At 44.7% G+C, this 24,915-nt stretch overlaps 1 protein-coding gene across 1 annotated transcript in view; it reads left to right on the plus strand.

The window, feature by feature from the left end:
* Positions 1-21,490, plus strand: part of LOC307242275 (autotaxin-like) — a 42,123-nt gene extending 20,633 nt beyond the window's left edge. Inside the window, exons 11-25 of the mRNA XM_080016670.1 lie at positions 3,984-4,056; positions 5,109-5,217; positions 6,757-6,882; positions 6,967-6,998; positions 7,105-7,232; positions 7,684-7,762; positions 8,440-8,527; positions 10,441-10,613; positions 10,719-10,779; positions 10,874-11,013; positions 11,822-11,963; positions 13,241-13,318; positions 14,584-14,716; positions 15,175-15,325; positions 19,577-21,490. Coding sequence (XP_079872796.1) covers positions 3,984-4,056; positions 5,109-5,217; positions 6,757-6,882; positions 6,967-6,998; positions 7,105-7,232; positions 7,684-7,762; positions 8,440-8,527; positions 10,441-10,613; positions 10,719-10,779; positions 10,874-11,013; positions 11,822-11,963; positions 13,241-13,318; positions 14,584-14,716; positions 15,175-15,325; positions 19,577-19,747 — 1,684 coding nt within the window. The 3' untranslated portion in view covers positions 19,748-21,490. The remainder of the gene's footprint in view (positions 1-3,983; positions 4,057-5,108; positions 5,218-6,756; positions 6,883-6,966; positions 6,999-7,104; positions 7,233-7,683; positions 7,763-8,439; positions 8,528-10,440; positions 10,614-10,718; positions 10,780-10,873; positions 11,014-11,821; positions 11,964-13,240; positions 13,319-14,583; positions 14,717-15,174; positions 15,326-19,576) is intronic.
* Positions 21,491-24,915: the final 3,425 nt, after the last annotated feature.

Below are 24,915 nucleotides of genomic sequence, written 5' to 3' on the forward strand. Positions count from 1 at the left end.
CTCTACCTTCCCCTCTAGCTCCTCTACCTCCTCCTCTAGCTTCTCCTCTGGATTCACCTCTAGCCTCTCCTCTACCTTCTTCTCGACATCATCCTCTCGCCCTTGCCCTAGATTCTCCTCTTTATTCTCCTCTTGCTTCTCCTCCAGCTCCTCCTCTAGCTTCTCCTCTAGATTTACCTCTAGCTTCGCCTCTGTATTCACCTCTAGCTTCTCCTCTAGCTTCCCCTTTAGCTTCTCCTCTATATTCACCTCTAGCTTCCCATTTAGCTTCTCCTCTATATTATCCTAAAGCTTCTTCTCTAGATTCTCCTGTAGCGTCTCCTCTATATTTTTCTCTAGATTCCCCTCTAGATTCTTCTCTAGCTTCTCCTTTAGCTTCTCCTCTAGCTTCTCTTCTTGCTTCCCCTTTAGCGTCCCCACTACTATCTCCTCTAGATTCTCCTCTAACTTCTTCTCTACCCTCTCCTCTAGCTTCTCCTCTACCTTCTCCTTAAGCTTCTCCTCTAGCTACTACTTCAGCTTCTCCTCTGGCTTCCTCTCTAGCTTCCCCCCTATCTTCTCCTGGAGATCTCCTATAGCTTCTTCTCTAGATTTTCCTCTACCTTCTCCTCTAGATTCTCCACTAGATTCTCCTCTAGCTTCTTCTCTAGATTTTCCTCTAGCTTCTCCTCTACCTTTTCCCCTAGACTCTCTTATGGCTTCTCCTCTAGCTTTTCCCCTAGCTCCTCCTCTAGCTTCTTCTCCTCTAGCTTATTCTCTAAATTTTCCTCTAGCTTCTTCTCTAGCTTTTCCCCTAGCTTCTCCTCTAGCTTCTTCTCCTCTAGCTTCTCCTTCAGATTCTCATCTAGCTTCCCCTCTCTCTTCTCCTCTAGCTTCTCTTCTTGCATCCCCTCTATTAGCTCCTCTAGATTCTCCTCTAGTTTCTTGAGCTTATCCTTTAGCTTCTCCTTTAGCTTCTCCTCTAGCTTCTCTTCTTGCTTCCCCTCTACCTTCCCTACTACTTTCTCCTGGAGATCTCCTATAGCTTCTTCTCTAGATTTTCCACTAGCTTCCCCTCTTGCGTCTCCTCTAGCTTCCTCTCTAGCTTCCCCTCTAGCTTCCCCTCTAGCTTCTCCTCTAGCTTCTCCTCTAGCTTCGTGCTAGAGAGGAAGCGAGAGGGGAAGCTAGCTTCTCCTCTCGCTTCCTCTCTAGCTCCCTCTCTAGCTTCCCCTCTTGCTTCTCCTCTAGCTTCTCCTCTAGCTTCTCCATAGGTCTTTTTGATCTATTTGTGATCAGCTGTGACGTCAACACTCATGGCCTTGGTGCTGTAGGGTTGCCAGTTCAGTCAGCTGAGTTTAGCTAATGGTTGAGGCGTTGCAGTTCATACCTGGTAACCCCTGACCCCACTTGAAATAGTGCTTCACCAATACAACTAATAATGGTGGACCCCAGTTCACAAGAAACGGCTTGTGAAGGCATGTTTGTTTGGTCAGGGTGCGTTGGTTGAGACTTGCGGACAGCATGCACCATGACATGAGCTTGAGTGAGAATAGAACTTGTTTTACAGCCAGTGAACAATTTGATAAGGCCTTGACAAGGTCGTTTTGATTAAGACATGAAAAGAGCAGTTGAAGGAGTATCTGAAGACTTTGAAGGCTGTTTCTTTCCTTTACGCCAGTTTGACACGGGGACGCTATGTATTGTAATGACTGTCGGTTTTCGGTATTGGAGTTAAGGACTAAGATAGGAACCAGGATGTTCCGTCCCTCTGCCTTTGGACCAGGTGGTACGACCCAACTCTGCATGATGATGCTGAGGCGCCGAGCTGTTTGAGGTCTGACTCAGCGCTTATAGCTTGTGTTGTCAGCGGCGGCGTTTGACTTTGTGACTGATGGTTGTTTTGGGTTGAAGGAGCTGACTAGTTCTTTGAATATCTGCTGAGATATCCGCCCTCAAACAGACAGTCCAGAGTGTATTTCTTTTAAAGCCAAGTGGGCGTAAAGTGAAAACGTGTGCTAATGGAGACAGGTCTGGCCAACGGCGGACATTGCTGATAAAATAGATTCCAAGTATCCGTGAAGCAGAAGATGATGGCATGGCCCTTGAAATGCAGCTTTTGGGTTTTTTTCTTGGCGAAACAAATGGATTTTGATTTCAACCAGATGCTTAAAGCACGTCCATGAGTGACTGTTCGGGTAAAAATAATTTGATCATTTGGAGTCAACTCGGGTAATTACCATCAGAATATTTGGAATTGATCCGGTATTGAGATAATGCCTAAGAATGGGGCGAACGCGTCCGTTCCTTTAAATGGGTCGTCAGTCAGCGGTGCTGTTTGTTTGAGTCTTTATGGGAGGCTGTTTTTGGAAACAAACCAAACTATCTTCCAGGATGAGATAAGGTGCTTTCAAGGCAGTGGTGATAACACCCTTGAGCTGACACCTTTCCCCCCCCGGGTCCCAAACCGTCTCAGGCGTCATCCGCTCTGACCCCTTTTTTGACGGTGGCTCTAGAATTACGCAACCGCTCTGAGGTCACGGGGGTAGAACACGGAATCCAGAATCCAGAGGATCCGCCGCCCCCATGCCGCTCTGCTGGTCATTGGCTCCGACCAGACGGAGGCTGAGAGCCGCGGCCCAGAGCAAACAGTCGGAACGCCGCCCGTGGGCGGAGGTTTGAGTGAACTGCGCCACAGTTTCCAACTTCCTTCTGCCGCTGCGGACTTTCCCCCCCAAGCGGAGACACCGGCATCCTGTGAATCAGCCAAGGACGTCACAAAACGTCACAAAGTGACGCCTTCTCGCGGCTGCACTGGCGGCGGGCGAGGCCGGGCCGTTCGCTCGTATCCAGAGAATCTTTTGAGCGGCTCGCGAGTCCGGAGCCGCTGCGGCGAAAGAGTGAACCCTATATTCACAAACGGGGAAAAAAAAGAAAATCGAAAAATCAAGTTCACGTTGAATGTGACTGATTTAACTCTTTGCGTTCCGCCAAATTTAATGAGACGGAATGAATCATCCCCCCCGAGCGTTGAGCGTCAGCCTCCACGCCGCTTCCCTTTGAGAGCAGTTCATTCAGGGTTTGAGTTGGAGGACGGGCTCCAAGGTCCCGCCGATGGCCCTTTAAGCCCTGCGCCGTCGAGCGCCCGGCTGTAGATGTCAGGGAATAAGAGCGTGACCCACTCTGCGGCCCCATGGCCTCGCTTTCCGCTTCTGAAAACACTTTTTTTTTTAATCTGTTTTGCTGCGATTTGAGCTTCTTTCCACGTCACGAGGCTCTTTTATCGCTTTTTAATCACATGTTTTGCGAAAGCACTTTGTAGCTCTTTTGTCGAGCCTCACATGAATAAAGTTCTTGTTTTTGTCGATGGCCTTGATATGAGGGCTGACAGCATGGGACCTTCCTCAAAGCTCCTTATTCCAGCACTAACTACGGAAGCAGAGTGTGGGTGTGCTGCGCCGGGTTGAGTTTGGTTAACTGTCCCCATATTCAGGAGAGATAAATGTCCCCGTTTTACAGCTTTAAATATCCCCATGCAGGTTTGCATGTCCCCATGCGGGTTTAAATGTCCCCATGCGGGTTTAAATGTCCCCATGCGGGCTTAAATGTCCCCATGCTGGTTTAAATGTCCCCATGCGGGTTTAAATGTCCCCATGCGGGTTTAAATGTCCCCATGCGGGTTTAAATGGCCCCCTGCGGGTTTAAATGTCCCCATGCGGGTTTAAATGTCCCCATGCGGGTTTAAATGGCCCCCTGCGGGTTTAAATGTCCCCATGCGGGTTTAAATGTCCCCATGCAGGTTTAAATGGCCCCCTGCGGGTTTAAATGTCCCCATGCGGGTTTAAATGTCCCCATGCAGGTTGACATGTCCCTGTGTTGCTTACATTTTGCCATAGTAAGTATGCTTTAATGTGCTGGCACACAATATGGTGAAATTTCGTCCCCATATTCAGAATGGTTAAATGTTCCCATTTTGTGTGTATGTGTGTATGTGTTGTCCTCTTCAGGCCATATGTGTACGCCGTGCACTCGGAGCAGCCCGACACCTACGGACACAGACTGGGACCGCTCAGCAGCGAGGTGTGTGTGTACGTGCATATTCTATATATACTAAATATATACACACACAGATCCGCCACAACATTAAAACCAGTGACAGATGAACTGAATGACATTGATCAACTGGTTCCAATGGCACCTCAAGAGGTGGTCAAGAGGTGGGATATACGTATATATATATATATATATAATATTATTATTATTATTATTATTATTATTATTATTATTATATACTGTTATATATTATTATTATTATTATTATTATTATTATTATTATTAATAATAATAATAATAATATATAACAGTATATATATATAATGTAATATATTATTAATATTATATATATACTGTTATATATTATATATATATATATATATATATTACTATTATATATATATGGTATTACATATTTTTATTATAGATACTGTTATATATTATTATATATATGAGGCAGCAGGTTAAGAGTGAGTTGTTGAAGTTGATGTGTTGAAGCAGCGTAAGGATCTGAGCCACTTTGACAAGGAGCACATTGTGATGCTGGACGACTGGGTCAGAGCACAGGTCTTGTGGCTGTTCCTGCTGTGCAGTGGTTACTAGCTACCAAAAGTGTCCAAGGAAGGACGACCGTGAACGGGCGACAGGGTCATGGGGCCCAAGGCTCATTGATGCAGAAATGATTGATGCACAAACTGCAGCACAAAGTGTTGAAACAGTGAATGTTGCTATGATAGAAAGGTGTAGAACGCACAGTGCATGGCAGCTTGCTGCGTATGGGAGCTCACAGTGTCCATGCTGACCCCTGTCCACCCCTGAAAGCACCTACAATGGACACGTGAGCGTCACAACTGGACCATGGAGCCATGGAAGAAGGTGGTTAGTGATGGTTTTAATGTTGTGGCGGATCTGTGTATATACAGTATATATATGTTTATATATATACTACATGTACTGTATATATACATGTATATGGACTGTGTACATACAGGATATAAGTGTGTGTGTGTGTGTGTGTGTGTGTGTGTGTGTGTGTGTGTGTGTTCATTTGTGTGTGTGTGTGTGTGTGTGCCCCGCAGATGGACAACCCCCTGAAGGAGATTGACAACATCATCGGTCAGCTGATGAACGGACTGAAGCAGATGAACCTTCATCGCTGCGTCAACGTCATCGTCGTCGGGGATCACGGTAGGACCGGAGGGACCCAAACCTACGACCGTCAGGTTGCTCGGACCAGGGTCTCCTCTGAACCGTGCGCACACAAGGCAGCACCGTGACCTTGCCGTTCCGCTTCCCGACCATGAACGCGCGTTCTGGGGTCCTGCCGGCGTCATAAGCGGCTCGTCCACAAGGGGGCGGCAAAACCAGTCGTTTGGTGGCAGGAAGTATTGAGGAAGTATTTAAAGGGGACCTAGAACCCGCTTCCTTGTTTTCTGTCCGACATTTGATGTTATGTTGTTGTGGCCAAAGTGTCAAATAATGAGGTAAACCATAATCTAAGAGGTATTTTCAGCAACAAACTTCAAAAACGTGTTTGGGGGACCTCAGAGCCCTTGATGAGCAGGTGTCCAAAGGAGCAGAACGGGTGGAATGTTTGACAAAATGAACAAAGTACATCCTTTAAACACCTCAAGGATGCACGACGGAGGCTATCATTCGCTCGTTCTGTCTCCGAAATTTGAAGACCCCGCCCTGTCGGTCTTTTTCCTTTTTTCCCCCGACACCGGTGTGGAAGGCCGCGCCGCGCAGGAGCGTCACGCCGCGAAAAGCTTCATGCGGAAATAAAAATAATAACATTTTTATTTTTTATTTTAAGTAAGCAACGTGCGGCGGGACCCCTGGCGTCCGGCAGCAAAGCGTAGACTGGAGCGTGGACTCCCACAGAGCTCCCTTCAAAAGATGCATTGAGTGAAAACACTGCATTACCAAGCCTGGTGTGCAGCAACCGCATCCACCACGCGGCCCTCACCAGGGTGGTCTTCTCACCGCCACGAACGAAAGCTCACTGGTGTCAAGGAAGCATCATCGTTCCAGCAGGAAAACAAACGTCACGCCGAGGGACAGACTCGACGTTTTACTTGGATTCGAGTTCCCATTATATTCCAGTTGTGTTTGGGTTGTTTCAGTCAGGCACCCGGCCGGGCAGCTCAGGTCATCTCAGGGGTCCTAGTGCCTGTGAATCTCCGCAAATGTGGAACGAAAAGAGATGCGAACCCCCCGAGCGAGGGCCGACTTGAATTCCCGCTTTATACCGATTTACATCCTCCTCGCGGGCGTAGGACTACTGCCACGGGCACAAGACACCGCACGGCACGGCACGACACCGGACCACACCACAAGACACCACCCGACACCACGAGACACCACCCGACACCACGAGACACCACACGACACGGCGCGACACCACACGACACCACATGACACCACAAGACACCACATGACACCACAAGACACCACATGACACCACAAGACACCACATGACACCACAAGACACCACAAGACACCTAAGACACGGCACAACACCACAAGACACCACATGACACCACAAGACACCACAAGACACCACAAGACACCACACGACACCACAAGACACCACACGACACCACAAGACACCACATGACACCACAAGACACCACAAGGGGTTGATTTGATGATAGTGACCAGCTGGCTGTACGGTATCACCTCTAAAAACATGTTCCCATTGTGTGTGTGTGTGTGTGTGTGCAGGTATGGAGGAGGCTCACTGTGACAGGACAGAGTTCCTCAGCAGTTACCCTCTGAACATCGACGAGATCTCCCTGATCCCTGGATCCCTGGGACGGATCCGAGCCAGAGACCCCAGATCTACTTCCTGTAATCTGTCTGTCTGTCTGTCTGTCTGTCTGTCTGTCTGTCGGTCATCTCTATCTAAACAATCTCTTCTCTCCTCTTTTCCAGATGATCCCAAGATAGTGGTGGCAAACCTAACTGTAAGCACACACACACACACACACACACACACACACATATTCACAACTGTACAGGATGTGTCTGTGTGTGTGTGTGATTGTGTGTGTGTGTGTGTGTGTGTTGCAGTGCAAGATGGCCGCTCAGCACTTCAAGCCGTACCTGAAGCAGCATCTTCCCAAACGACTTCACTACGCAAACAACAGACGCATCGAGGACGTTCACCTGCTGATGGAGAGGAAGTGGCACATCGCCAGGTAGCATCCATCATCCATCCTCCATCCACCATCCACCATCCTCCATCCATCATCCATCCACCATCCATCATCCATCCACCATCCATCATCCATCATCCATTCACCATCCATCCACCATCCACCATCCATCCACCATCCATCATCCATCCACCATCCATCATCAATCATCCATCATCCATCCACCATCCATCATCCATCCACCATCCACCATCCATCATCCATCCATCATCCATCCACCATCCACCATCCATCATCCATCCATCATCCATCCATCATCCATCATCCATCCATCATCCATCCACCATCCATCATCCATCCACCATCCACCATCCATCATCCATCCACCATCCATCATCCATCAATCATCCATCCATCATCCATCCATCATCCCGCCCTCCATCCATCCCTCCGTCCATCCATCTCTATATCCATCTCTCCATCTGTTTTTCAGGAAAATGCCAGAAACTAAAAGGACCAGATGTGGTTTCTTTGGTGACCACGGCTTCGACAACAAGATTACCAGCATGAGGGTATTCTATTCTATTCTGTTCTATTCTATGCTATTCTATTCTATTCTATTCCTTTCTATTCTATTCCTTTCTATTCTATTATTTTATATTCTAATGTACTATAGTCGATTCTATTATATTCTATTCTAATGTACTCTATTCTGTTCTATTTTATTCCAATATACTATGTTATTTTCTGTTCTGTTCTATTCTAATAGACTCGATTATTTTCCATTCTTTTCTTTTCTATTATTGACCATTCTGTTCTATTCTAAAAACACAATTATTTTCTATTCTATTCTACTTTCAAGATGTTCATTTGTCAATACATATACATACAAGTATACGTATATGTAGTGAAACGACATATTAAGATGTTTATTTGTTACATATACATACAAGTATACATATATGTAGTGAAATGGTATTCTAATGTATTGTGTTGTGTTGTGTGAGGTAGAACATGTACAGTATGTGCTGGATATTCACGGTGACGTTTGCTTTGACGGCTGCTTCCCGTCTTGTTTGCTGCACCGCTCAGCTCCAGCTGGGTACTACTCAGCTCCAGCTGGGTACTACTCAGCTCCAGCTGGGTACTACTCAGCTCCAGCTGGGTACTACTCAGCTCCAGCTGGGTACTACTCAGCTCCAGCTGGGTAGTAGCGCAGGTAGTACCTGCTCACGCTCTTTGCTTGCAGACCATCTTCGCCGGCCACGGACCAAACTTCAAGTTCCAGAAGGAGGTTCCTCCGTTCGAGAACATCGAGCTGTACAACGTCATGTGCGGTAGGTTTGCGCTTCCTGCCGCGGCCGAGCAGCGACCGCGGCAGGAAGTGGACGCTTCAGATGTCACACATGCAACAGGCAAATCTCTCATTTACATTTCTGAAATAAGGACATTTCTCGGAACTGCCCATGGGAGAGGAACTTATGGAACTTATTTATGAAATACGAATCGTGTTTTATTCCAGTAATTGCTGTGCTTACATATGCTTATATAAATATATATATATACACACAGTATATCAACATCTATTTACAACAATCAGCAACAACATTAAAACCAGTGAGAAGTGAATAACATTGATCATTTGGTTCCAATGGCACCTGTCAAGGGGTGGGATATATATATATATATATATATATATATATATATATATATATACATATATATATATATATACATAAATATACTGTTGCTATTGTTACTGATGTTATTATTATATATATATACACTGTTATATATTATTATTATTATGTCCATACTGTAATTTATCCTTAATATATCTATACTGTTATATATAATTATATATATAATTATAATTATATATATACACTGTTATATATTGTTATTATATATCTACTGTTTTATATTATTATTATGTATATACTGTAATATATTAAAAAAAAATATATATATATATATATATATATACTGTTATGTATTATTATTATTATTATATTTTTAGTGTATATATATATATATATATGTATATATACATATATATATATATATATATATATATATATATATATATATATATACACATATGTATGTATGTATATATATATATATATATATACACTTTATATACACTATATATTTATATCTATTTATACATAGTGTTATATAATATGATTGACAAGGAGCACATTGTGATGCTGGACGACTGGGTCAGAGCATCTCCACAAGCACAGGTCTTGTGGCTGTTCCCGCTGTGCAGTGGTTACTACCGGCGACAGGGTCACGGGGCCCAAGGCTCATTGATGCAGGTGGGGAGTGAAGTCTAGTCCGTCTGGTTCGATGCCACAGAAGAACTACTGCAGCACAAAGTGGTGAAACAGTGAATGTTGCTATGATAGAAAGGTGTAGAACACACAGTGCATGGCAGCTTGCTGCGTATGGGAGCTCACAGTGTCCATGCTGACCCCTGTCCACCCCTGAAAGCTCCTACAATGGACACGTGAGCGTCACAACTGTACCATGGAGCCATGGAAGAAGGTGGAGGTCTGATGAATCACCTTTTCTTCTACATCATGCGGATGGGCGGGGTTAGGGTCCGATCCCATGGAGAACAACAAGCCCGATCCATGGGGGCCCCACCTCCACCTTGGAGGACTTAAAGGATCTGCTGCTGACGTCTTGGTGCCAGATACCACAGAACACCTTCAGAGTCTGGTGGAGTCCATGCCTCCACCTCACAGCTGTTAGGGGGGCACCGGGGGGAGCTACACAGTATTAGTGTTTTTAGAGGTGTTTTTAATGTTGGCTGATGGCTGTGGACCATCATACAGTATATGCAGTATTTAGTATAAGTTACTGTAGTATTTTACAAATACAGTACAAACAATATATTTTTTAATAAAGCTTCTTCAAATTTGAAATGTTCAAAATAATAATAATAATTATCTAATAAAAAATCATTTAATAATAATTGAAAAATAATATAAATAAAAATAATTAAATAAATTTAAATCATGAAAATTATATTTTATTTTCAATATGCTTCAAAAATTGGAAATGAAATGATTTGTAAAGAAGAACCAAGCAGGGAAGGACAGTTTGACTGACAATAAAAGATGTGGGTGTAAAATGTTTTATTAACTTAATTTTTCATCTGCAAATCAAAACAAAACATGATTTGATGTCATTGTTACTCCGTGTTGGACCGATGTGTTGACCCCTCGCTCTCCACCAGACCTGCTGGGGCTAACCCCGGCCCCCAACAACGGGACGTACGGCAGCTTGAACGACATGCTGCGGGCGCCGCCCTTCCAGCCCTCCATGCCACAGGAAGTGACCCCGCCCTCGCCCGCCTCGGACCCTGGCGCCGCGCTGACCCAGGACCTGGGCTGCAGCTGTGACGACGAGGTCGGTGGACACCGCGACACAACCAGCACAACCACAAAGTACAAGCTTAGTCCGCTACTGGTGGACATTGGGAAAACAGCGGACTCATGTGTGTTTCTCTTCCAGAACAAGGTGGAGGAGGTGATGGAGGCGTTCAGTCCGGCTCCAGATGCAGCGTTCAGCTACAGTGAGTTCCAGCATGCTCCAGTTACTTCTCCTCAGTGCTTTATAACATACGTATATATATATATATATACTGTATATATAAAATCTTGTCTCAGACAGCAGCCAGCTGCCGTTCGGTCGCCCGGCCGCCATGTTCCCCACCCGCTACTCTCTGCTGCCCCATGTGGACTTCACCAGCGGCTACAGCCTGGAGCTGGCCATGCCGCTGTGGAGCGCATACACACTGCAGCGGCAGGTACACACGCTGCTTTAGTACTACATTATCGCTGCGTTGTTACTACATTATCGCTGCATTATCTCCACATTATTGCTACATTATCGTTGCATTATTCCCACAATATCACTGCATTATTACTGCACTATCACTACATAATTACTACAATGTCGCTGCATTGTTTCTACGTTATAATCCATGCATTATTTCTATATTATCGCTGCATTACCTCCACATTATTTTTAAATGATCACTGCATTATAAACACATTATCACGGCATAATTACAACATTTTCACAGCATGATCACCACATTGTCACTGCATTAACACTGAATTATTATTACATTATTACTGCATTATAACCACATATTTACTATATATAATTTTATTATTACTACACTATAACTGCAATACTCCTACACTAATACTGCATTATTTGTAGTACATTATTACTGCGCTATAAGTACATCATTAATGCAATACTTCTACATTTTTATTACATTATCACTACACTATTACTACAATATTATTCCACTATTACTGCATTTATGACTGCACTTCTACTGCAATATTACTACTACATTATTACTGTGTTATTACTACATTATTACTCCATTATCAATACACTATTACTGCATTATTATGGCGTTATAAGTACATTATTACTGCATTATTAGTACATTTTTACTACATTATTACTACATTGTTACTACACTATTACTATTACTACTATTTTCCTTTTTGTAAATAAAAACACACATACACACCCACACACCCACACAAAATCAACAATTCAAGTTTTTTTATTTTGTGTGTGTGTGTGTATAGGCGTGGGCTCCACCCCTGCCTCCACCCTCCCCTCCTCAGTGTGTCAGAGCGGATCCCAGAGTTCCAGCAGAGCAGAGCCAGAGCTGCAGCAGCTACAGCCTCCACCAGCAGGAAGTCAGCCCAGGCTTCCTGTTCCCTCCCGGTCTGTCCATCCCTCCATCCCTTCATCCCTCCTCCATCCCTCCATCCCTCCATCCCTCCTCCATCCCTCCTTCATCCATCCCTCCATCCCTCCATCCCTCCTTTATCCCTCCTCCATCCCTCTATCCCTACTCCATCCCTCCATCACTCCTCCATCGCTCCTCTATCGCTCCTCTATTACTCCTCCATTTCTCCACCCCTCCTCCATCCCTCCATCACTCCTCCATCCCTCCATCGCTCCATCTCCTCTGTCAGCCCAGGCTTTATCTTCTCTCCCGGTCCGTTCATCCCTCCACCACTCCTCTATCACTCCCCTGTCGCTCTATCACTCCCCTGTCGCACTATCACTCCCCTGTCGCTCTATCACTCCCCTGTCGCACTATCACTCCCCTGTTGCTCTATCACTCCGTCGCTCTATCACTCCCCTGTCGCTCTATCACTCCGTCGCTCTATCACTCCCCTGTCTCTCTATCACTCCTCTGTCTCTCTATCACTCCCCTGTCTCTTTATCACTCCCCTGTCTCTCTATCACTCACCTGTCGCTCTATCACTCACCTGTCTCTCTACCACTCCTCTGTCTCTCTATCACTCCCCTGTCTCTTTATCACTCCCCTGTCTCTCTATCACTCACCTGTCGCTCTATCACTCACCTGTCGCTCTATCACTCACCTGTCTCTCTACCACTCCCCTGTCTCTATCACTCCCCTGTTGCTCTATCACTCATCTGTCGCTCTATCACTCACCTGTCTCTCTACCACTCCCCTGTCTCTATCACTCCCCTGTCTCTATCACTCCCCTGTCGCTCTATCACTCATCTGTCGCTCTATCACTCACCTGTCTCTCTACCACTCCCCTGTCTCTATCACTCCCCTGTCTCTCTATCACTCCCCTGTCGCTCTATCACTCCCCTGTCTCTCTATCACTCCCCTGTCTCTCTATCACTCCCTTGTCGCTCTATCACTCCCCTGTCGCTCTATCACTCCCCTGTCTCTCTATCACTCCCCTGTCGCTCTATCACTCCCCTGTCGCTCTATCACTCCCCTGTCTCTCTTTCTTTCACTCATTATTCTCTATCCATTTACATCTCGTCAGGATTTTTTTGAATGAATATTGAACATGAAACAGTCACATGAAGTGACTGTGCGAATATGAATGTGTGAATGTGAATAATGTAAATATGAATATGAATGTATGAATATGAATATGTGAATGTGTGAAAGTATGAATATGAATGTGTGAATGTGTGAATCTGAATGTCTGACTGGCTTGTGTTTCCAGATCTGGCCACGTCTCCTGAATCCAGATACGATGCCTCCCTAATCACAAACACCGTTCCCATGTTTCCTGCCTTCAAGAGTGAGTCCCAGAAAACATGAAAACGTGAAAATATCTCTATTCCTCATCCGTCCACTTCCTCTGCAAGGACGTGCTTCTGGGCAGCAGGTTGGTAAACTGACCACTGGGCGGCGCTGTCTGTCCGGCAGCTCCTCAACTTCAATGGATTCAAGATGAAAGAGGTTTATTCGTCACAGAGTTTCCAGGCAAAAATTCTTTGTCAGTGAGTGGCTCCAAATACCTGGAGGTACTGGGAGGCTCACAGGCCTGCTGTGCATGTAGTAACCGAGTCATGCACAGTGGTTTCCTTTCACATCAACCTTTCGTCCTCATGAGTTCCAGAGAGCAGCTGGTCCGTCGGGAAAAATGTGGGAAACTCTTTTAGGTCATCACCTTAAAGAGTTTCCCACATTTTTCCCAACGGACCGGGTCGAGCAAATAAACCCCCGTGAGTCCGTTTTCTCTGGAAGCGGAGGTTTGCACCATCAACCGCGCGTATCTTTGGCTTTGGGAGACACGTCTCAAGCTCGGCCAGCGTGGGTTTCCCCGCGGCCCCTGTCTGCGGTCCCCGCGGCAGCCCGGTCCGACTCACCGGATGTGGGTTCCTGGTGCAAAGCCTGTCATTGATGGTGTGACCTGGGTGCCAGCGAACTGAGGCTGCGTTCGAGAGAGAGATTTACTTCTAAAAGGGAAAGTAATGGCTCCACCTTCACTCTAGCTCCAGACCAAAGCACTTTACGGTCTTTTAAGACCTTGAAGGTATTTTAAGTAGCGCACAACTCCGCGTCACCACAGCTGAACGGCTTTAGTCAAGACAAGACAAATCCAGGCACAGTTTCCAGGTTCAAATACCGTCCGGCCACAAGGTGTCTCCAGGCGATCGTTGAGGATTACAAAACAAATCAGCAGCAAAAGACAAAAAAAACTGGGCAAATAAATGTGCCCAGGAAGGTGTCAGGGGAAAGCGAGGGATTCATTGACGAGTGTGCGGAAAAGTCATCCACCCAACCATCCATCCACCCATCCATCCAACCATCTATCAATCAGTTCATCAATCAGTTCGTCCATCCATTGTCAGGCTCAATGGTCGGCCCAGACGTCCTTCCCCAGTAACTCGTCAACCTCCTCCAGTGATTCCTGGGGTATTACAAGGCTTTCCCAGGCTACCTTCCTACCTTCCTACAATACCCACCGCCTACCTACCTACCCACACACCTACGACATACCCATATATCTACCTGACAGATTGAGTGGTGCACTGTGTGTGTGTTTGTTTTTCATTGCAGGGGTGTGGAGCTACCTCCAGGAGACGCTGCTGAGGCGCTACGCCAAGGAGTTCAACACCGTCAACGTCTTGGCAGGACCAGTGTTCGACCACAACTATGACGGGCTGAGAGACTCTACAGAGCGCAGCCAACAGTAAGTACCATACCTGCTTACCTAACTACCTTCCTACCAGCCGACCGACCTACCCACACACATAACCACCTACCTAACTACCTACCTACCTAACTACCTTACTACCTACCCACCTACCTACCTACCTAACTGCCTACCCACATACCTATCTACCTACCTAACTGCTTACCTACCTAACTACCTAACTGTCTACCTACCTACCTACCTACCTACCTACCTACCTACCTACCTACCTAACTGCCTACCTACCTAACTACCTAACTACCTAACTGCCTACCCACATACCTACCTAACTACCTAACTGCCTATCCACATACCTACCTACCTACCTACCTACCTAACTGCCTACCTACCTAACTACCTAACTGCCTACCCACCTACCTACCTACCTACCTACCTACCTACCCACCTACCCACCTACAGTACCTCAGTACCTACCCTGTTCTTTGTGGTTCCAGGCCGTCAGACTCCTTATTGGTTCCCAGTCACTTCTTCACGGTGGTGACCAGTTGCCAGGACTTAAACCAGACGGTGGATGAGTGTGAAGGTCCACTGCAGGTCTTCTCCTTCCTGATCCCTCACCGGCCCGACAACAGCGAGAGCTGCAATGTGAGTCCTCTGCCCCTGGGGTTAGGGTGGCTCTATCGGTCTGTCTGTCTGTCTGTCTGCCTGTCTTCCTGTCTGTCTGTCTGTCTGTCTGTCTGTCTGTCTGTCTGTCTGTCTGTCTGTCTGTCTGTCTATCTATCTATCTATCTATATATCTATCCATCCATCCATCCATCCATCCATCCATCCATCCATCCATCCATCCATCCATCCTTGTGCAGGTCCACATTATCTTTCTTGTCTGATTTGCTTGGCTTCTCCAAGCTATCGAGGGCAAACAGGAACCGTCTCTAAAGCTGCTCCAGTCGTGACATCAGTCTCCGTCCTCCAGACTGGAGTTGCAGGCAAGAGGCTGACGACGTCATGTTTGTAACCTTCTGTCCCTTTCTGATATCCAGCATTAAAGGTCAAATCTGATGTGAGTAATGCAGGGGCCCAAAATGACTTGCCAAATTAAATGGGCCACATGAAATGTGTGCAGCTGTGGGAAAGCGAGCGTGAGCGTCTTTGGCCGAGGTGTGCGTCAACTTGTGGCCTCAGCTGGGTCCGTCTCCATGACGTCGTCTGCTTCTCGTTCAGCTCATTGCCTCGACATGTTTTCCCAGCGGTTTGAAAGCGCTTCCATTCCTCCGGGGTGATTCACAGCAGGTTCATGTTCCCTCATCGCTGCCATGCAGTGAGCCATGCACTACAGATGAAAAACTATTTCCTGGAACTGCTGGCGTCCTTAGAGACCCTCCATCAGACTTCTGCTTTTTTTTTTTGCCGGAGAGACTCCTCATTTGCTTTCACTATCACTTTGTGTTTCCACAGCTCGAATAACAAATAAAAGGACAAATAAATCACAATAATAACAGGCAAATATTTTCATCCGAAAAAGTTGTTTTTGCAGCAAATAAAATAAGAGAGCAAATAAATAACAATAATAACATAATAAAAAAGGCTAACAGTCCCACATTACAACAAAAATAAATATTAATAAAAATAAAAAATAAAAAATAAAATAATAATAATAATAATAATAATAATAATAATAATAATGATAATAATAATAATAACATCGTTAAGTATAGTAGTAGTATCAAGTCATGATATTATATAGTATTATAAAGTAAATTAGTAAAAAAAAAAGTTAAATACACACAATACTGCAGTGGCATGGTTAACCTCAAAATGTTTTCCTACGGTCTAAATAGTAATAATAATAATAATAATAATAAATATTCCTGCAGACAGCAATTCACAGGGTCCAGTTTATCAGTTTTTACGACTGGATTTTTGGAAAATTGACTATTTTTCGGCATCTGCAACAATAACAACTTTTTTATTTACTTTTCGTAACAATAACAATAAATACCTTTCATTTTAGAAATATATTAGTACATGTAAGATTTCTTCATTATATTTTTCTGTTAATAATATAATAATAATGATTGGACACTTTCTGCCTTTTTATTAAGGTTTGTTAAGTTTAGGTTGAGGAAAATGTTTATACATGATGTTTATAAAAAAAAGCCTTTCATTTTTTTTTACTTTAAACTAAATATTTTCATTGTTAAAACTTACCTTGTTTGTGAAGGTACATCTGGAGTCTCAGTGACGGTAGGTGACGTTGTGTCTCGAGTACTCGTATATGATGTATACATTTATGACGTGCTCACTGTGTTTTACGATAATAGTCCAAAATATAATGGATAGTAGATAATATTATGACGTCATAAAGCGTTTTACTGTAAATATCATTTATAGTAAATAATATTATGACGTCATAAAGCGTTTTACTGTAAATATCATTTATAATTCGTAAATTTCTGCTTCGTATGCGGACCGATTTGGATGAAACTTCAACGATGAGATGGTTGTGACATAGCGGTTCAAACAAGACGTCACCCGTGTTCATAGGTTCTGCCGTTCTTCTGTTCCAGATAGTTTTCGATTTATTCGGGGTCCGACGGGCTGGACCCCGAATAAATTATATCTGCAGACAGCAAAGCACCACTTTATTTGTTTGATTAAGTATTACATTTGTTTGGTTTCTGTGAAATGCATGAGAAGTTACAAACGTTCCCAAATGGACTTACCTCTGCACGTAGACTGGCCTCGAGGACTGGATCTTCGGACAATTGCATCTTTATTGTCTTAGACGTTTGACTATTTTTCAGCATCTGGAACAATATCAATAACAACATTTGTAACTTCTTTACATAACAATAATAATAATAAATACATTTCATCCTAGAAATATAATGAGTAAATGTTAGTTTTAATGAGTACTTCATTGTACTTTTTCTGTTCATAATCTGTAATTGTAGCGTCCGGCTGAACAGATGACTTGTCTGTAGTGTCATGAGGACCACCTTTATGGAACTTTGAACATTCGTTTGGCGTTAGATTAGTTATGGAAGAACGTGAGTTGCTGAGTTGAGCCATAGGAAACTGTTCATACAGGAAGTTTCTCCAAAACAACTGTTTATTTTTTTACTTTAAAGCAAATCTTTTCATTGTTATGACTCACCTCGCTGTGTGTAAGTACACATGCAGTCTCAGTCACGTGGGGTGTGCTGTGCGTCAACACGCGTCTAAGGTTTTACGTATTTACAAAGGTTTAGGAATGTAGTCGAACTTACGCTATTACTTCATGACTTCTTTGATTGGATTACATTTTCAATCCTTCCTGGATCTTGAACTCATCACTCACCCGCACAGTGGAGTGGAGCCGACCCCCACGTGGTCACCAGTTTTTGTGGACTCGTGTTTTTTCCACAAGTCCGGCAAAAGTAACGGAGACCAAGTAAAAGTACGAATCCAGCAGACCCACAGACGTGGACCAGGCCAGGAAGTACACAAACAGACACGCCTCGTTTGGAGCCTCTAAAACCGCTGCAGAGTGACGGTGCCCAAGTACATTCTGAGAAGCTGCACATTCGTAGTAACCAGGACGATGACGTCACAAAGCCTCTTGTTCTAACGAGGACGATGGCGTCACAAAGCCTCTTGTTCTAAATCTCATCCGGTTTCTTTCCTATTCCATTGTTGTCGTGTCGGTGAAGCACGGCCAGCCGGCAACTTTCACTCAGATTTAGTTTGTTTTTCACTAATTTCTGCTCCATATGTTTATCGATTTGGATGAAACTTGAACCACAAGATGTTTGCGTCGTCCCGGTTCTAATGACACCTTAACCGTGTTCATAGCTTCTGCGGTTGTTCTGTTCCAGATAGTTTTAGCCTGAAGTCTAGTGGGCTGGACCCCGAATAATAATAATAATAATAATAATAATAATAATAATCATCATCATAATCATAATCATACTCATAATCATAATCATAATCATCATAATATAATAATAATAACAACAATAATAATAATAATAATAATAATAATAATAATAATAATAAAATTAATTATAATCGTAATAATTATAATAATAATAATAATAATAATAATAATAATTATAATAATAATAATAGCAAAAAAAAAAATAATATCATCATCATCAGCATCATCATAATATAATAATAATAATAATAATAATAATAATAATAATTATTATTATAATTATAATTATAATTATAATATAATAATAATAATCATCATCATCATCATCATCATATAATAAAAAAATAAATAAATAAAATAATAATAATAATAAAGCGATAGAGCCTCTAGCAGCCGCAATGAGGGGAAGGCCGATGTCCCAGGCGCCTTGGCTGGTACCCCACCCGCCAAGGCGCAAGTGCATAAACTGATGCTTCATGCGGATCATCATATTACTATGGTGTCCGACCCCGATCGGGGGTGCCGATCTGAGTTGGGAATGGGATTCTCACAAGAATAATTTCATTTTGACGAACGTATTCATTATGCTCATTCAAAATGAATTATGCCAAACACCGGTTTTGCCTCGGACTTTATATAAGTTAGTTGAGTGATTGTTTGAAGTTAGTAAAAAAAATCTTGGAGTGAGTCGGAGTGACTCCAGACCACCAACTCATTTTAAACTGACGGGGGATGCAGCTGTGGGAGATTGAGACGGTTTTGACGATTGTTTAAAAACTGCGGCGCGTTCGATCCCTGTCTCACCTAACCCTAAGTTTACGTCCGTTTGGAAAGACAACTTATGTTTCCGTAGAAAGAAAACACCCTGTAAAGACTGGTTTCCTATCTACCCGGTGCATCCCTTTACCCCACAACCGACAGGAGCCTTGTCACCAAGTGATACGTCCTTCTTGCTTTTTTTGGCCATCTCTCCGCAGAGTGACGCGGACGAGTCCCAGTGGGTGGAGGAGCTGCTGAAGCTCCACACGGCGCGTGTCCTGGACGTGGAGACCCTGACCGGTCTGGACCTGTTCCGCTCCACCAACCTCACCTACACGGCCGTGCTGAGCCTCAAGACCTACCTGCACACCTTTGAGGCTGACGACTAGCGGGGGCAGCGGAGCCGACACCACCTACAGACGTTGCTGTCATGGATGTCGCAACAATACAACAGACGCACCGTGGCTCGGCCTCCAGAGAGAAGGAACTATCATGGACAAACACCAGAGCCGATCACGGCAAGGTGTAGCTTTTTAGGGTTTTAGGGAAATTTTAGGGGGAAGTTAATACACCCGTTTTGGTCTGATTTGGTCTGAATTTTGACAAAGAGTTTGACTTGACCGATGGCTACCACTGTACATACATGTATACAAATATACATAGACTTTGTAGAGATATGCAGGACTTAAAAAAATATAAGCACATAGACAGCGATGTGGAAAATATCAACCAATATACCAATATCAACACGCAGATATGTAGAACTATACACGGGCACAGGACACACCATGGACGGGGCGTCAACTCAGCTCACATTTAAAAGTACAATATGACGCTGACACCACGACACAGTCAGAATATGGGATGTTAGCTACCCTTAGCTAGCTAACATCCCATAACATCCCATATGTTAGCTAGCATCAGCCTACAATGAGAGCGAACGGAAGGCGGCGGAACAGTTCACGTGAAGTAATGTAATTGTCCCTCAGAGGAGTCCACTCAATGCATCTGGATGCGTAGGAAAGTGTCCAAAAGTCAAATAAATATAGTGTTGGATTGGTTTTGATGTGTAGCAGTCACTGTGTATTCCATGTCCCTTCCATCCTCACGCTGAGCATCATATTTACATATTGCGGCATTTTGTTGTTCAGTTGTCGGCGTCACGCGCCCACGCACTCAATCTGGCTTGTGAAGCAGTGCGTTCCACTCACGTGGGACCGGCCCGACTGCATTTTTAAGGAAATTTCCGCCAAAACACTCAAAGACATTCCCCAGTGGCTCCCTGTTTGCCGGGCGAGGTGGGACGGGGTGGCGTCCCTTCCAGCCAATCCCACTCTCGGGAGGCGGCCCTGTCCAACGGGAAGTCAGAGTGCTTCTAAATAAGCAGGAAGTGTTTCTTGATCGGGGGGCTCCAACCTGTCTTCCTCAGAAACTCTGGTCGGACCGGTTAGAATTCTCATCGCTGTTACGCTGAATTGATTCCTGGTTGGAGTCCTGATGTCACTCACAGTCATTCACCCTTTCATTTTGTCATTTTTCAGGGGGAAATAACCATAACCGCAATCCACTGAGCGTAACCGTAGCCTGTCCATTTCCATAACAAATGCATTGTTACGGATTGTTTGCTGCAATTTGTATTTGAACTAACATATTGCCCGACACAGGTGACGGCCAAGTTGGCAACCATGAGCCCTGAGCCAACCATGACCACCATCGACTTTTGGTTTGCCAAGACTGACAAAGTGGTTGCCGATGTATACGTTTCCTAACTGAGTATAATTCCTGTATAATTCTAATCCGTACGCACCCAAAAGCGTTTCTCCGCATAATGGGGCAACCAGACCGCACAAGATGGTCGACAAGCGGCCAAATCTCGTTGCCCCTGGGGCAACTGGGCAACTGGGCAGCTGGGCAGCTGTCCGTTACTGTTGGCCCTGTTACACTCGTGTGGATTTTTGTACCAATGTTTAACTGTTGCCATAGGCCTTAAATCGTCCAAGTCCTTACGACCCACCCCCACCACCACCACCCCCGCGCGATCCCTGGTACAGGAACCGCAGGTTGGGAACCCTTGTTTCTAAACAGACTGTTCTGACGTAAACTATGTTTTACAAACTGTGTAAACACCACATTAAAACAACCAAACACGAGGAAGGTTCTGTCGTCCTTGTCTCGCGTCCCCCCGCCCAGCACGCAGCACTTCCTGTTGACCTCATGGAGGCGGTGAAGTGAGGTAGGACGCCCTCCGTCCCTGCCAGCCAGGTGTATGTTTACGTATTCATGGTGTAGCGCAGTAACTACGACGACAACTCAAGGTGCCACATCGCAGCAGAATTGACCCTTGGACCCGTCACGGAGCAGACAATGGATTATACGGCGAAACCCCGGCAGCCCGCTTCGCACCGAACCCGTATACGCATCCGACGGTCGGGCCCCGCCCCTAGTGGCCGTCAGACGAGCTGCACCTGGGTTTCTCGTCCCATAATGTGTCAGGGAAAATGGGAGGGCTCGTTCGCTCCGGAACGACAGGAATTGGTCTGATCAGCTGGAAATGTGCCATTTTATACGAACGGGAGTTTAAAACTAACTTGATATGAAAACTGAACACAACCCACCGACCGAATCCAAGAGTACCCGACTCATTAAGTCTGTTTTAAATCCAGTTCCGATAAAAACTGGAGGGGTGGGGTAGGACGCATAACTAGACCATGGCGGGTTTCGTCAGTTGGTGCCGCCAACGGTCTTGGACCCCGCAGCACAGGGGCACACTTCACCATTGGTTTCAAGACCATCTGGAATGGACACGTTTAGTCGCTCCTCCCGTCCAGGCCTGTCCAAATATGTTGTATCCCGGCTCGCAGCGCCCATGAAGGAAATGATGCCGCAGGGCGGCAGGCGGCACCGAGCCCCATGCGCTACCAATGCTGCCGTGACGCGCTCATTGAGAAACAGATAAGCTTTTCTCTTTCGCAAACGGCCCATGAGTTGTCTTGGCGGGAAAAAAAAAAATCGTGATGCATTATATGGATTTTATATCATATACGTTTCTAAATAATAATTTCATTATTGTTTAATAATTTTTTAGATGCCCCCGCGTTGCTCTGGTCGCGTGTCGCCTGTCTCCCTCAGCGCCAAAACTCATACTCGGTACATACGCGGTTACAGAAATTAAAAGGCGGCTATAATGTGCAGCTTGTCAGTGGGTGGTGTTAAATAAAGAGGCAGACAGATGTTGCTTGTACTTGTACAAGGGTGGGGTCAGAGACGTGTCCAGGAGCAGCTCTCTGAGTCCAAGCGTTTATTTTCAGGGAGTCAGAGAAGACGTGGTCAGTTGGACGTGACAGGTACAGAGAGTGTACAGCAGCTTGAACTCACAGGGGCAGGAAGTCATTGGTCAGGAGCAGATAAGGCTTTGAGCATGGGGCAAGCTTTCTGGCAGGAAGCCAAGGGAGGACACCACCTGAAAGCTTTGTGAAATAAAAGTTCTTCATTGTGCGTGTGCATGTATGTTTATGTGACCACATGGATTCAGACGAGTCGTAACAACACCACACCACAGGCCTAGGGTTTGCAGGAGGGGCGCGGCGGGAGTCACTTGGGTGGGTTTGCGGTGGCGGCTCGAACGCTGATCGCTGCGGATTTTTCCAGGGTGAAGCGGAAATATGAATGTGTCTGGCAGGCTGCCCAGTGCGTCACACGTTGGCAGCAAAACATTTGACATCTGCCTCTTGGGGAAAAGAGAATGGAATTATTAGCTTTAGTTGGCTTAACGGGCGCCGCTTCTCTCCTCCGACTGTGAATAACCTGCCAATGTACAAGCCTCAAGGTATTACCTGTCGCCTATCCAGTATATACAGTGGCAAGAAGGGCTCCCTCTATATACTGTGAATTTAATACAACAGTACTTTCGGCGCCACCCTCAGTGTCCCCTTCAGGAATTGCTCTTGAGAATTTTTTCTCTTTATTGTGCCCCATTGTCCACGTTTGCCTTTACTTTTGATACTTAAGTACATTTAATAGAATATAAATAATTTTGATACTTAAGTACATTTAATAGCATATGATTACTTCTGATACTTAACTACATTTAGTGCCATATAAGTATTTTTGATACATAAGTACATTTAATACCATATGATTACTTTTGATACTTAAGTAGATTTAAAAGCATATAATTACTTTCTATACTTAGGTACATTTAATATCATATGATTACTTTTGATACTTAAGTATATTTATTAGCATATAATTATTTTGTATACTAAAGTACATTTAATAGAATATAAATCATTTAGATACTTAAGTACATTTAATAGCATATGATTAATTTTGATACTAAAATACATTTAATACCATATAAGTATTTTTGATACACAAGTACATTTAATACCATATAAGTACTTTTGATACATAAGTACATTTAATACCATATAAGTATTTTTGATACATAAGTACATTTAATAGCATATCATTATTTTTAGCATATCATTATTTTTTCATACTGTATACCGTATCTCCACTTTCACTCAAGTGTGGCTTTCCACTACTTCCTCCACCGCCAAACGTCTCTCTCAGGGTCATGTTTTTTTGTTTGGGGGAAACCATTTCCCGGTCTCTGTGTCACGTGTTGCTTGGAGTGGTGCGTGACGCGATGTTTTCCATGCATGTTGCACCCTTGGTCGTCAGTATCTGCTCCGTTCCAACGTTCAAATCTTATCAACGTCGTTCTTTATCGCGGCACTGAATTAATCTGCAGTGGCTTTGGCCCCGTCCGCCCACGACAGATTACGCTTCAAAAGGGTCATGACGAGAGCCACGTTCCCGTACCGTCGTCTGAATAAAGATCGTCAAGCGATAAGAGCGGTGGCTGCCGTGGTGGCGCCGGGGAAGCGTTTCAGGGAAGCGGCTCCAATCCAAAACATCTTCTCCGTGCCCGCCCAGGATGGAACCTTGCCTGCCAAAACAATTTGGTGCAAAGTTTGCCTTGGACTGGAGGTTCCGGCTTCCTGCCGAAACAAAGCAACGAGTTTCCCGCAACGTGAAATGTACCGTCCCATCCGGCTCTTTTGTTCTGGTGCTGTTAGTTGTTTTAATGGTCACGATTTGCGGACTTGATGAAGATGTATTCTCCTAGGTGCGGTGGATCTGGTAAAGCCTGAGTATTTCCAGAGAAATTGGTGTGGATTCCTGGACTCCTGCCCACATCAACAACCATAATGCACCTCCTTAGAAGACCACATGCTGCTCCGGTAAACATTCCTCAGGCAGCCGTGACTTTCCCCTCCGCCGCAAATTTCCCTTTCAAAACCAGCAACAAGAGCAGAAGCGGAGGCTAGGCCATGCCAGGTCAGAACAGCTCCAGCGCTCAGCCAACATAACTGGGTGACCGCTACTAGTTTGGGGCAAAACAGCTGGTCACCTGATATAATAAATAATCCAGCCACACACCTTCATTTCATTTTAAGCAGTTTATTTTATGAATATGGCATTTTCTTTTTGTCAACTTTGTTTGGCCAAACCTTTTGTCTTTAAACAGCTTACGGCAGCTTTAAACGGC

This window comes from Zeus faber, assembly GCF_960531495.2.
Source record: "Zeus faber genome assembly, chromosome: 1".
Taxonomy (NCBI): Eukaryota; Metazoa; Chordata; class Actinopteri; order Zeiformes; family Zeidae; genus Zeus; species Zeus faber.